This window comes from Canis aureus, chromosome 1 (genome assembly GCF_053574225.1).
Source record: "Canis aureus isolate CA01 chromosome 1, VMU_Caureus_v.1.0, whole genome shotgun sequence".
NCBI classification, from domain to species: domain Eukaryota; kingdom Metazoa; phylum Chordata; class Mammalia; order Carnivora; family Canidae; genus Canis; species Canis aureus.
Window position 1 is genome coordinate 76,194,937 of NC_135611.1, and position 12,970 is coordinate 76,207,906.

At 39.2% G+C, this 12,970-nt stretch overlaps 1 protein-coding gene across 5 annotated transcripts in view; it reads left to right on the plus strand.

Moving 5' to 3' along the window:
• Positions 1 to 1,896: 1,896 nt before the first annotated feature.
• KIF27 (kinesin family member 27) overlaps positions 1,897 to 12,970 on the plus strand; it is a 91,434-nt gene continuing 80,360 nt past the window's right edge. For 2 of the 5 annotated variants that reach the window (XM_077905323.1, XM_077905337.1), the window contains exons 1-2: positions 1,897 to 2,057; positions 7,265 to 7,649. In XM_077905323.1, coding sequence (XP_077761449.1) covers positions 7,352 to 7,649 — 298 coding nt within the window. In that variant the 5' untranslated portion in view covers positions 1,897 to 2,057; positions 7,265 to 7,351. Of the gene's footprint in view, positions 2,058 to 2,468; positions 2,614 to 2,665; positions 2,976 to 7,264; positions 7,650 to 12,970 lie in introns of those variants that run through there. The other 3 variants (XM_077905333.1, XM_077905325.1, XM_077905341.1) reach the window with 3 other exon arrangements.

The window sequence follows — 12,970 nt, forward strand, 5'->3', positions numbered from 1 at the left end:
TCTCTCTCTGTGTCTCTCATGAATAAATAAATAAATAAAATATTTGAAATAAATAAAACTAAATTGGAAAAGTTAAACATAGAATTACCAGATGACGTGGCAATCCCATTCCTAGATCTATACCAAAAGAACTGAAAACAGATATTAAACAAATACTCCTACATGAATATTCCTAACAGCATTATTTGTATCAGCCAAAATGTGGAAACAGTGCACATGTCCATCAAATGATGAACTGATAAATAAAATGTGGCATGCCCACACAATATAATTTTTTTTTAACAGAATATTTTTTTTAAAAATTCTATTTAGGGGGATCCCTGGGTGGCTCAGCAGTTTAGCGCCTGCCTTCAGCCCAGGGTGTGATCCTGGAGACCCGGGATCGAGTCCCACTTCCGGCTCCCTGCATGGGGCCTGCTTCTCCCTCTGCCTATGTCTCTGCCTCTTTCTGTGTCTCTCCTGAATAAATAAATAAAATCTTTTATAAAGATTTTTTCTTTTTTTTAATATATTGGGTCACTTTATAAAATAATGACATTATTACAAGAAAAATCAATACCCAATCAACCTTCAAAAAATGATTTACTTCTTCAGTCTTTAAACTTAAGGCCAAAACCAACATGAACCTGCATATCCTCGATCTTCAAAATAAGCCCAATTACTTCATCGGCCCAGAAATGATATCTGAAAATGCCATTATTATACTGTCCATCAATAATAACTGCAGCTTTCCTTCTGACCCTTGACATGATGCTCAAGTATTTCACGATGATCATTTGAATAACATCCTTGAATGGAATTTTCTGAACACAGGCAATTCCAGCACACAGTTGGCCAATATACAACATGGCTTTCCTTAGTAGATTCTTGTCAGGCCCGACTCTGAATTCTGGTTTGAGGTAAAAGATTTTATTAATTTATTCAGGAGAGACCCAGAGACAGAGAGGCAGAGACACAGGCAGCGGGAGAAGCAGGCTCCATGCACCGGGAGCCCCATGCGGGACTTGATTCCAGGACCCTGAGATCACAGCCTGAGCGAAAGGCAGACGCTCAACCACGGAGCCACCCACGCGTCCCACAATGGAATATTATTCAGCATAAAAAGGAATAAAATTACTGAAACAAGTGACAACATGGGTGGAGGAGGAAAACATTGTTTAGCAAAAAAAGCCACACACAAAAGGCCACAAATTTTGTGATTGGGTAAATACAAAACGCCCCAAACAGGTAAATCCATACAGGGAAAATTGATTAGTGGTTGCCAGGGACTGCTCACTCACACGGGGATTTCCTTTTGGGGTGATGAAAAGGTTTTGGAAGCAGGGGTGATGTTTGCGCAACATTGACAATGCCTATTGCACACCTTAAAGCGGTTTATGTTCGCTATACGAACTTTATTTCAATAAAAATAACTAAACTGGCAACTTTTTTTTTAAACTGGCAACTTAGGGATCCCTGGGTGGCGCAGCGGTTTAGCGCCTGCCTTTGGCCCAGGGCGGGATCCTGGAGACCCGGGATCGAATCCCACGTTGGGCTCCCGGTGCATGGAGCCTGCTTCTCCCTCTGCCTGTGTCTCTGCCTCTCTCTCTCTCTCTGTGACTATCATAAATAAATAAAAATTAAAAAAAAATAATCTGAAAAATTAAAAAAAAATAAACTGGCAACTTAAATATTGAAACGCAACGTGAGTCTTCGTCACATTCACTTTACAAACGGCGGGGAGTTACTTCGGCTCCGCAGAGAGGCCGTCGGAGCTGGCTTTGCAGCTAGGCGGGACCCTCGCTTCCTGGGGGCGGGGCCTGCCGGGGGCGGGGCCTGCCGGGGGGCGGGGCCTGCCGGGGGCGGGGCCTGCCGGGGGCGGGGCCTGCCGGGGGCGGGGGAACGCCCGGCCGGGAGGGGGCGCGTCCGGGACTGGCTTCGCCGGTTGCCGGGAGAACCCGCGACAACAAAAGGCGCGAACGGCAGGGGCGGCGGCGGCGGCGGCGGCGGCCGGGCGGAGCGAAGCTGGGGAGGCCTGCGTTGTGCCGGTCGCCGGGGACCGGGGCTTTCTCGAGCCGGTCAGTGAGTGGTGGGCAGGAGTGGCGGGGCCGGCGGGGCCGGCGGGGCCGGGTGCGGCGCGGCGCCCTCCCGCCTTCCTGTCCAGCGCGCCGTTGCGGGGGAGGGGGCGCCGCTCGGGGTGGGGGGTCGGGGGCCGCTGCGGGACGGCTTGCGGGAGGGGGCGGTTGGGGCGCCGGCTAAGCCGGGGCGGGCGTCAGGGGGGGCTAGGGTCGGCGCTGGGGACCCCGCCGCGGGCGGAGGTGGGGCCCCCCTGGAGGTAGACAGGTCCGGGGACCTCACCAGGGACGCGCGGGAGCGCCGGACGGAACCCCACGAAGTCCGATCCGGAGTTTGTGGCGCTCGTGCTTCCAGCTGCGGGAGCTGGAGGCCATGGGAAGACCTACCCTCATGGGGCTTTCGTTTTGCCACAGGCCTTGTGTTTTCCTCGCGGACGTTGAAACTTTGGTGCTACCCAAGCGCGAGTCCCCTCCCTCGGAGGCAGATGTGATTGAGAAAGAAAGGGTGTCCGAGTTCGTACTTTGAAACACCTTTTACATAACACTTCGCCCTCTCCAGGTTTTGTTTTTCCACTTTACTGCCTCTGTTCTCTGTCTAGTTATTTATGCATTTGGAACCTTTTCTCAGATACTTGTGCGATTCATTGTCCATTCATTTGCTGGGAAGTTTCCTACGTTAACATTATTAGCAAACCACAATTTTTAGACAACCACTACCACTGAAAAACCAGGGGCACTGGATGGCAGCAGTATTTGGAGACACTTCTTTTTATCAGTGACATGGCATCAGTGATCTAAGATTCTCTTGTCTTTCTCATATTTCAAAACCCCATTCAGTCTGCCTAAATATCACCCTTCTTAAATTTATTGGTGACATAATACATACGCTTCTGATGACTGCAATTGATCAAACTCTAAAGTGTAAGTGTTACGGATTTTTTAATGCTTGAATTCTTCTTGAATATTAACTTTTTGCAATCCATAGGTTTGGGGGCCCTTATTTATTAGAATAGATAGAATTTCTTTTGCCCTTGTAGCAAAACTTTCCCATTATAAAGACCAAGAAAGTGAAAATATCCCACTTACACTGCATCTTTTATTAGCAGTTTTGTTGGAAGTACTTAGGTTTGGCTTAAGATAGACCATGACTTTTGTTTTAATGTGATGGCTTAAAAAAATAATCTGTTTAATAAAGACTTCAAATGTTACATGTTTAGGGGCATTTGGAAGAACCAACTCACATAGCATCCTTGTTTATTTGGGAGAGTTTCCAAGTGATTGTGGAGTCCTTTAGGATCCAAGAAAAGTTACTTCATTCATAGGAGTATTTTTTCACAGCTGATTCTAACTAGAATGATTAAAACTGGTAAGGTTAGGTGCATCTCTTTGTTGTGATCATTAAATATAGCATGTTGACGCTGGGATTTTGCAGCCCAAGGGAGCTGATATTGTTTTTACTCTCAGTGGGCATTTAGTAGAGTGATGTATTTGTTATTTGATCCCTTTCAGACTGTCCACTCACAAAATTATAATGCACAAAATTATAATGTCCACTCACAAAATTGTAATTATACTGCTGCAGAGTCTTTTAAAGGCTAGTATTAAATATGTCTTTATTAACATTTCCATAGCAAAGGCTGAAAATGTTATTTTAGTCTATTGATAGTCTACTATATACTTAATGATACTATGCAAGACTCCCCTTCTACAAAGAGCCCAGCCACATCCTGAACTGATTATTTTTTCATTATCTGCATTTAAACATTATCGAGACTACTTGTTACATTTTCTTTTTATCTTTTATATGGTGTAAACTTTATCCAGCACAAACTGAATATTCATGTGCAAGTTTTAATGAAAACATATGTTTTTATTTCTCTTGGGTATATACCTCAAGAGTGGAGTTTCTGGGTCAAATGATAACTATGTTTTGACTTTTTGAGGAACTGCCGGACTCTTTTTCAAAGTTAGTTGCATCATTTTACATTTCCATCTGGAGTATGTGAAGGTTCCATATTCTAAACATTCTCACCAACACTTGTTTTGATCTGTCTTTTAAAAACATTTTTAAAGGGTACCTGGGTGGCTCAGTCAGTTGGGCATCTGCCTTTGGCTCAGATCATGATCCCAGAGTTCTGGGATTGAGTCCCTGCATCAGGCTCCCTGCTCAGCGGGGAGTCTGCTTCTCCCTCTCCCTTTGCTGGCTGCTCTGTGTACTTGTGCACACACTGTCTCTCTCTCTCTGCAAAATAAATAAATAAAATCTTTAAAAAAATTTTTAAAAATATATTAATATCCATCTTTAAAAAAATTTTTTTTTCTTAAATTTTATTTATTTATGATAGTCACATAGAGAGAGAGAGAGAGAGAGGCAGAGACATAGGCAGAGGGAGAAGCAGGCTCCATGCACCGGGAGCCTGACGTGGGATTCGATCCGGGGTTTCCAGGATCGCGCCCTGGGCCAAAGGCAGGCGCCAAACCGCTGTGCCACCCAGGGATCCCCCATCTTTTTAAAAATTGAAGTGTATTTGACACACACTGTTAGGTTAGTTTCAGGTGTAGAGACAAGTCTGTATGGTATGCTATGCTCACCATAAGCACAGCTAACCTGTGTCACCATATAATGCTATTACAATACCATTCACCTTATCCTGTACTTTTTATCCCTGCAACTCATTCATTTCATAACTGGAAGATTATCTCCCACTCCCCTTCACCCATTTTGCCCATCCCCCCCAACTGGCTATCCTCTGGCCACCATCAGTTCTCTTTATTTATGGGTCTGATTCTGCTTTTTATTCATTTGTTTGTTTTGTTTTTTAGATTCCATATATAAGGGAAACCATATGGGGGGCACCTGGCTGGCTCAGTCTGTGGGACATGCAATTCTTAGTCTCACATGAGACTTGAGCCCCACACTGGGTGTAGAGATTACTTTAAATAAATAAATAAACATTAAAAAGAAAGAAAAAACCATGGTATTTGTCTTTCTCTGACTTATTTCACTTAGCATAATACCCTCTAGGTCCATCCATGTTGTTAAAAAACGGCAAGATTTCATTCATTTTTATGGCTGAATAATATTCCATTGCATACATATATACATGTATATGTATATATGTGCCACATCTTCTTTATCCATTCATTTATTGATAGATGCTTGGGTTGCTTCCATATCTTGGCTATTGTAAATGATGCTAATAAACATAGTGGTACATATATCTTCTCAGTTAGTGTTTTCGTATTCTTTGGGTAAAATATCCAGTAGTGCGATGATTAGGGGATCATAAGGTAGTTCTATTTTTAATGTTTTGAGGCACCTCCATACTGTTCTCCAGAGTGGCTGCACTAGTTTTCATTCCCACCAGTCATGCTTGAAGATTCCCTCTTTCTCTACATCCTTGCTAACACTTGTTATTTCCCACCTTTTTGATTCTAGCTGTTCTGACAAGTGTGACATGATACCTCATTGTGGGTTTGATTGCATTTCCCTGCTGGCTAATCATTTTGGGCATCTTTGCATGTGCTTATTAGCCATTTGTCATATCTTTGAGAAACAAAACTTTTAAATTTTATTAAATCCATTTCTTCTGTTTTTCCTTATAAAGTTTATTGCTTTTGCTTTTAGTGTTACACCTGAGAAACCATTGCCAAACCCAAGGTTACCAAGAGTTACCCCTATGTTTTTTTCTAAGAGTTTTAGCTCTTACACTTAGGTCTGTGAACGATTTTGAATTAACTTCTGTGTATGATGTAGGAGTCCAGTTTCATTCTTATGCATGTGGATATCCAGTTATCTCATGAACATTTGTTGAAAAGTCTGTTTTTGCCCCCATCGAATTGTCTTGGCGCTCTTGTTAAGAATCATTTGCCCATAAATACAAGGATTTATTTTTGGATTCTCAGTTCTTTTCCATTGGTTTTAAGTTTGTCTTATACTAGTACCATACTGTCTTGATTACTGTTGCTTGGTTTTAGAATTGGGGAAGTGTGTCCTCCGACTTTGTTCTTTTTCAATATTTTAGCTAAACTGTGTCCCTTGAATTTCCGTATGAATTTTAGATCAATCAATAAATAAAATCTTAAAAAAAAGATTTTTAAGATCAGTTTGTCAATTCTGGCAAATAAGCTGGGATTTTGATAGGAGTTGCATTGAATCTGTAGATAAATTAGAGGATACTGTCATTTTAAAAATGTTAAGTCTTTCATGAACATGAGATGTTTTTCCATTTATTTAGATTTTCTTTACTAACAATATTTTATAGTCTTCAGAGTGTAAATTTTACATGTCTTTTAGTAAAGTTATTTCTAAGTATTTTATCCTTCTTTTAAAAAAGATTTTATTTATCCATTCATGACACACACAGAGAGAGAGAGAAAGAGAGAGAGGGGCGGAGACACAGGCAGAAGGAGAAGCAGGCTCCATGTAGGGAGCCTGACGTGGGACTCGATCCCGAGTCTCCAGGATCAGGCCCTGGACAGAAAGGCAGCACCAAACCGCTGAGCCACCTGGGCTGCCCGTATTTTATCCTTTTTGATGCTACTATAAATGGAATTGTTTTCTTAATTTATTTTTCAGATTCATTGCAAATATAGCTACCAGTTTAATTTTAATGTATTCTTCCAGTGATTTCCAGAAACAAGTACAACATAAGAGTAGAAAAGCATTTTTTCAATTAGTTTTGATTATTTAAAAAAATTGATTTAAAGTTACATTATGGAAATTGTTAAAGCTGTTTTCTTGGATTTACTTTTAATATTTGTAGCAAAGAGATATAGCTATAAAATCTAATAGCATTTCAGCACATGTATATAATTACTCAGTTATTTCCTTGCCTTAATTTTCTAACTCTCCAGTTATTAAATATTTAATTTAATATTAAACTGGGAACTGGGAAACATATTACTGCTCTAGAGAGTGGCATGATGGAATTCCATGCACACAGATTAGCTTCATCATTTTTTTTTTTTTTTTAGCTTCATCATTTACCAACTCATGGCCCATACCCTTTAGATTGTTTTGCAGAAAATTGGACATTTCATATCATTTCATCTGTAAATTATAGGTATAGTTTTACAAGATAGATTTACTTGTTGTAACTATCTCATTTTGAACAAAACCTGTTTTAATTGATTTTGTTTTAGAAGGTGGTTAGTTTATTAAGATAGAGAAGTACATAATTAAATGTTGTTTTTATTTTGGTACACAGGAGTCCAGATCTTACATAAAATGGAAAATTTCTCACACTAGATACTGAATATTTAATAGAAAGTTATTTAGCAAAATCTAAGCTGCTATGGAAGAAATACCAGTAAAAGTTGCTGTAAGAATCCGACCTCTGCTATGCAAAGAAGTTCTTCATAATCATCAAGCTTGTGTGAGAGTTATTCCAAATACCCAGCAAATTATCATTGGGAGAGATAGAGTCTTTACTTTTGATTTTGTTTTTGGCAAAAATTCCACTCAAGATCAAGTTTATAATACGTGTATAAAACCACTAGTGTTGTCACTCATTGAGGGCTATAATGCAACCGTTTTTGCCTATGGACAAACTGGATCTGGGAAGACCTACACCATTGGAGGAGGCCATGTTGGTAAGATTCTCATACTTTTTTTCCTTTTTTAAAAGATTTTATTTAATTATTTGAGAGAGAATGAGCATGAGTGGAGAGAGGGGCAGAGGGAGAAACCGGCTCCCTCCTGAGCAGGGATTCCCCCCCATCCCCCAGGATCATGACCAGAGCCAAAGGCAGATGCTGCTTAACTGACTTATTTGTAGGTGTTCAGCATATTGATTGAATGAAATAATATATAGGAATCAGATGTGTTAATAAGATCATCATCTTTGAAAGACTTTTAAATATTGAAGTTTCATTCAACAATTTAATTTGATTATATTTGCTTAAGAAAACAAGTTTAAGACAATGTTTAGTGTTCAGCCCTTTGCCATTCCCCCACAGTCTTACTGAGATATAATTGATGTATAACATTATATTAGTTCAAGACATACATTATGATGATGATATATGTATATATTGCAAAACGATTACCACAATAAGTTTAGTTAACATTGATCACATCATATAGTTATATGTGATTTTTTTCTTGTGATAAGATCTTTTAAGATGTTAATATTTTAGCAACTTTTTTCTTTTTAAAAGATTTTATTTACTTGAGAGAAAGAATGAGAGAGCAAGCTCGAGCAGGGGGAGAGGGAGAAGCTGAGTGGGGCTCCATCCTAGGACCCTGGGATCATGAGCTGAGCGAAAGGCAGATGCTTTACTGACTGAGCCACCCAGGTGCCCCTAGCAATTTTCGAATATACAATAAAGTATTGTTAACTACAGTCACCATGCTGTATATTACATCTTTAGAACTTCTTTATCTTATAGTTGGAAGTTTTTATGTTTTGACCCACCTTCACCCATTTCCCCCACTGCCTGCTTCTGGCAACCCTTTGTTGCTTTGAACAGAATTTAAAGTAGAAAGAAATGAATTAACATGACCAGATATTGATCTTTTACATGGTCTTGTAAAATCAAGCTTCCTGGGCAGCCCGGGTAGCTCAGCGGTTTAGCACCACCTTCAGCCCAGGGCGTGATCCTGGAGACCTGGGATCGAGTCCCACGTTGGGCTCCCTGCATGGAGCCTGCTTCTCCCTCTGCTGGTGTCTCCGCCTCTCTCTCTCTGTTTCTCTCATGAATAAATAAATAAAATCTTAAAAAAAAAAATCAAGAGTCCTGTGACCAGAACTTTGATGCAGTAGGAGGAATTTAAGCCACATGGCTTAAGGTGTCTTTTTTCTCCTATTTTTAAAGTCAGATTTTTATTTTACTTTTTCGATTTTATTGAGATTCAATTGACAATTGTACCATATTTAAAGTGTATGTCATGATGATTTGATGAATGTATATGTTGTCAAAGGATTCCCCCAATCTAGTTAACACATTATCACCTCACATCTAAATACGGATTTCTATTTTATTTTATTTTATTTTATTTTATTTTATTTTATTTTATTTTTAATTAATTAATTAATTAATTTATTTATGATAGTCACACACAGAGAGAGAGAGGCAGAGACACAGGCAGAGGGAGAAACAGGCTCTATGCACCAGGAGCCCGATGTGGGATTCGATCCCAGGTCTCCGGGATCGCACCCTGGGCCAAAGACAGGCGCCAAACCGCTGTGCCACCCAGGGATCCCCGGATTTCTATTTTAAATACTGAGTATTTTAGGAAATAATTTCTCCTGCTTGTAATTCTAGTTTGGAAAAGGTGGAATCGCTAGGATTTTCTATAGAGTTAAAAGGAAACTTGGAAATAATTTCTTTTCGTTTATAAGTGTGGAGCTCTAGCTATGGAGCGATCAATAAAAGACTTGTTCAGTTAGAGGGTTAGTGACAGCTGGGATTGAAAGCTAAGTCCTCTGTTGAGATTGTTTACTGTATTAGTATCTTTCTTCTAAAAGCAAACTTTTGAATATTGTACATATATATGCATTATTGTCTAAAATTATTGCTAGTATTCTGTATATGTGTAATGACTCTCAATGTATTTTCTACTTTCATGCTTCTCAAATATAGAATGTGACTTTCAGTAACATTTCTTATTACATGTAGGGATTGTGGGGGAGAGTTGGAGGCTGGTTGTGTGGTTTGAGGAAGCCCTGACTACAAAGATTAAATTGAGAGGCCATAAATGCCCAATACTCTCCCACCCCCATTTTTAGAATCACTGTTATACAGGATTTAGGAGATTAAAGATAGTAGATTATTTTAGGATCTCAAAAAATTCAGTTTTTCTACTCTTTAAGTTGTGTGTTTTTAAGGATTCTAGCCTTTTTTTATTGGCAAATGTTTAATGATGTTTAAGACTCAATATGTTTTTTATACTAATAAGAGTTCTAAAATGTTTAGAGCTTTGTGACTTAATTATAGCTATCTTGCTTTTATTAAGAGGCCATGCATACAATTTTAATACCTTAAAGGAAAAAGTTATTAAGTTTATCTATTATCCTAAAACATTTTAACTGCTGTAAAATACATTATACTTGATAACACCATTAGAAGTGATTTTTAAGTTTTTCCCTTAGCTTTTTAAATTTTTTTCATCATGGTAAGTGAATTCTTTAATTTCTATCCCCTCTTACCTCCCTTGGGGTAACCATCAGTTTATTCTGTGTAGTTAAGAACCTATTCCTCGTATGCTCTCTCTCTCATTTTTCCTTTGCTTGTTTTTGTTCCTCAAATTCCGCATATGAGTGAAATCATAAAGTATCTCTTTTTCTCTGACTTACTTTGCTCAGCATTATATTCTACCTCTGTCCATGTCCTTGCAAATGGTAAGATTCCATTCTTTTTTTAAGGCTGAATAATTCCATCGTGTGTGTGTGTGTGTACACTACATCTTTATCCATCCATTTATTTTATTTTTAAAAAATATTTTATTTATTTATTCATGAGAGCCACACACAGAGAAAAAGAGGCAGAGACACAGGCCAAGGGAGAAGCAGGCTCCATGCAGGGAGCCCGATGTGGGACTCGATCCCGGGACTCCAGAATCACACCCTGAGCCAAAGACAGGCGCTAAACTGCTGAGCCACCCAGGGATCCCCTATCCATTTATTTATTGATAGACACTTGGGCTGCTCCCATAGTTTGGGTAAATAGTAGTACAATTACTGGGTATAGGATAGTTCTATTTTTAACTTTATGAGGAACCTTCATTACTGTTTTCCACAGTGGCTGTGCCAGTTTGCATTCCCACCAACAGTGTAAGAAGGTTCCTTTTTTTCCCTCTGTGTTCTTGCCAACACCTGTTTTGTTGTGCTCTTGATTTTCGCTATTCTGACAGATGTGAGGTGGTATCTCATTGTAGCTTAGTTTAGTTTTGTTTTTAAAGATTTTATTTATTTATTCATGAGAGACACAGGCAGAGGGAGAAGCAGGCTCCATACTGGGAGCCCATGTGGGACTCGGTCCTGGGTCTCCGGATCACGCCCTGGGCTGAAGGCGGTGCTAAACCGCTGAGCCACCCGGGCTGCCCTCATTGTAGTTTTGATTTTCATTTCCTTGATGACAAGAGATGTTGAGCATCTTTTCATGGGTCTGTTGGCCATGGATGTCTTCCTTGGAGAAATGTCTGTTCAGGCCTTCTGCCCATTTTTTAATTGGATTATTTGTTTTGGGGTGTTAAGTTGTATCAGTTCTTTATATAATTTTGGATAATAGCCCTATATTGATGTTATTTGCAAATATCTTCTCCCATTCAGCCTTTTAGTTTTGTTGATTATTTCCTCCACCGTGCAGAAGCTTTGTATTTGGATGTAGTCCCAATAGTTTACATTTGCTTTTGTTTCCCTTGCCTTAGGAGACATATCTAGAAAAATGTTGTGATATCTGATGTCAGAGAGATTACTGCCTGTGTTCTCTTTAGGGAATTTTATGATTTCAGGTCTCACATTTAGGTCTTTAATCCATTTTGAATTTATTTTTGTATATGGTAAAAGAGGGTGTTCCAGTTTCATTCTTTTGAGTGTAGCTTCAACACTACTTGTTGAAGAGACTTTTTCCCATTGTATAAATGTACCTCCTTTGTTGATTAAATGACCATATAATTATGGGTTTTCTATTCTGTTTCATTGATTTATGTGTTTGGTTTTGTGCCAGGACCATGTTTTGATTGCTGCAGTTTTGTAATATAACTTGGAAGTCTGGAATTGTGATATTCCCAGTTTTGTTTTTCTTTTTCAAGATTGTGTTGGCTATTCATGGTCTTGTGTAGTTCCATACAGATTTTAGGATTGTTTATTCTAGTTCTGTGAAAATGCTGTTGGTGCGGTGCCTGGGGGGCTCAATTGGTTAAACTTCACCCTTCAGCTCAGGTCATGATCCCAGGGTCCTGGGATCTAGCCCTGTTAGGCTCCCTGCTCAGTAGGGAGTCTGCTTCTCCTTTTCTTTCTGCCCTTACCCCTGCTTGTACTCTTTCTGTCTCTCTCTCTCTCAAATAAATAAAATCTTTTAAAAAATGCTGTTGGTATTTTGATAGGGATTGCTTTAAATATGTAGATTACTTTGGATAGTATGGACATTTTAACAGTATTTGTTCTTCCAATCCATAAGCATGGAGCATCTTTATTTCTTTGTGTCCTCTTCAGTTTCTTTCATCAGTGTTTTATAGCTTTCAAGTTGATAGTTACAAGTCTTTCATCTATTTGGTTTATTCCTAGAATTTTATTGTTTTTGGTGCAATTTTAAATAGGATTGTTTAATTTTCTTTCTGCTGCTTCATAATTAGTGTATCGGAATGCAACAGATTTCTGAACATTGATTTTGTATCCTGAGACTTTACTGAATTCATTTATCAGTTTTAACAGTTTTTTGGTGGAGTCTTCAGGGTTTTCTCTATATAATATCACGTCATCTGGAAATAGTTTTACTTTTTCCTTACCAATTTGGATGCCTTTTATTTCTTTATATTTTCTAATTGCTGAGGCTAGGATTTCTAGTACTGTGTTGAAAAAAGTGAATTGGACATCCTTGTCTTATTCCTGACCTTAAAGGGAAAAGCTCTCAGAGTTTTACCATTGAGTGTGATGTTGGGTGAGGGCTTTTCATAGATGGCATTTATTTATTTATTTATTTATTTATTTATTTATTTATTTATCTATCTATCTATCTATCTATCTATCTATCTATCTATTTATTTATTTATTTTAAAATATTTTTATTTATTTATTCATAGAGACACACAGAGAGAGAGAGGGGCAGAGGGTGAAGCAGGCTCCATGCAGGGGGAGCGACGAGGTGGGACTCGATCCCGGGCCGCCAGGATCACACCCCAGGCTGCAGGTGGCGCTAAACTGCTGCGCCACAGGGGCTGCCCATAGATGGCCTTTATTATGGACCTACTT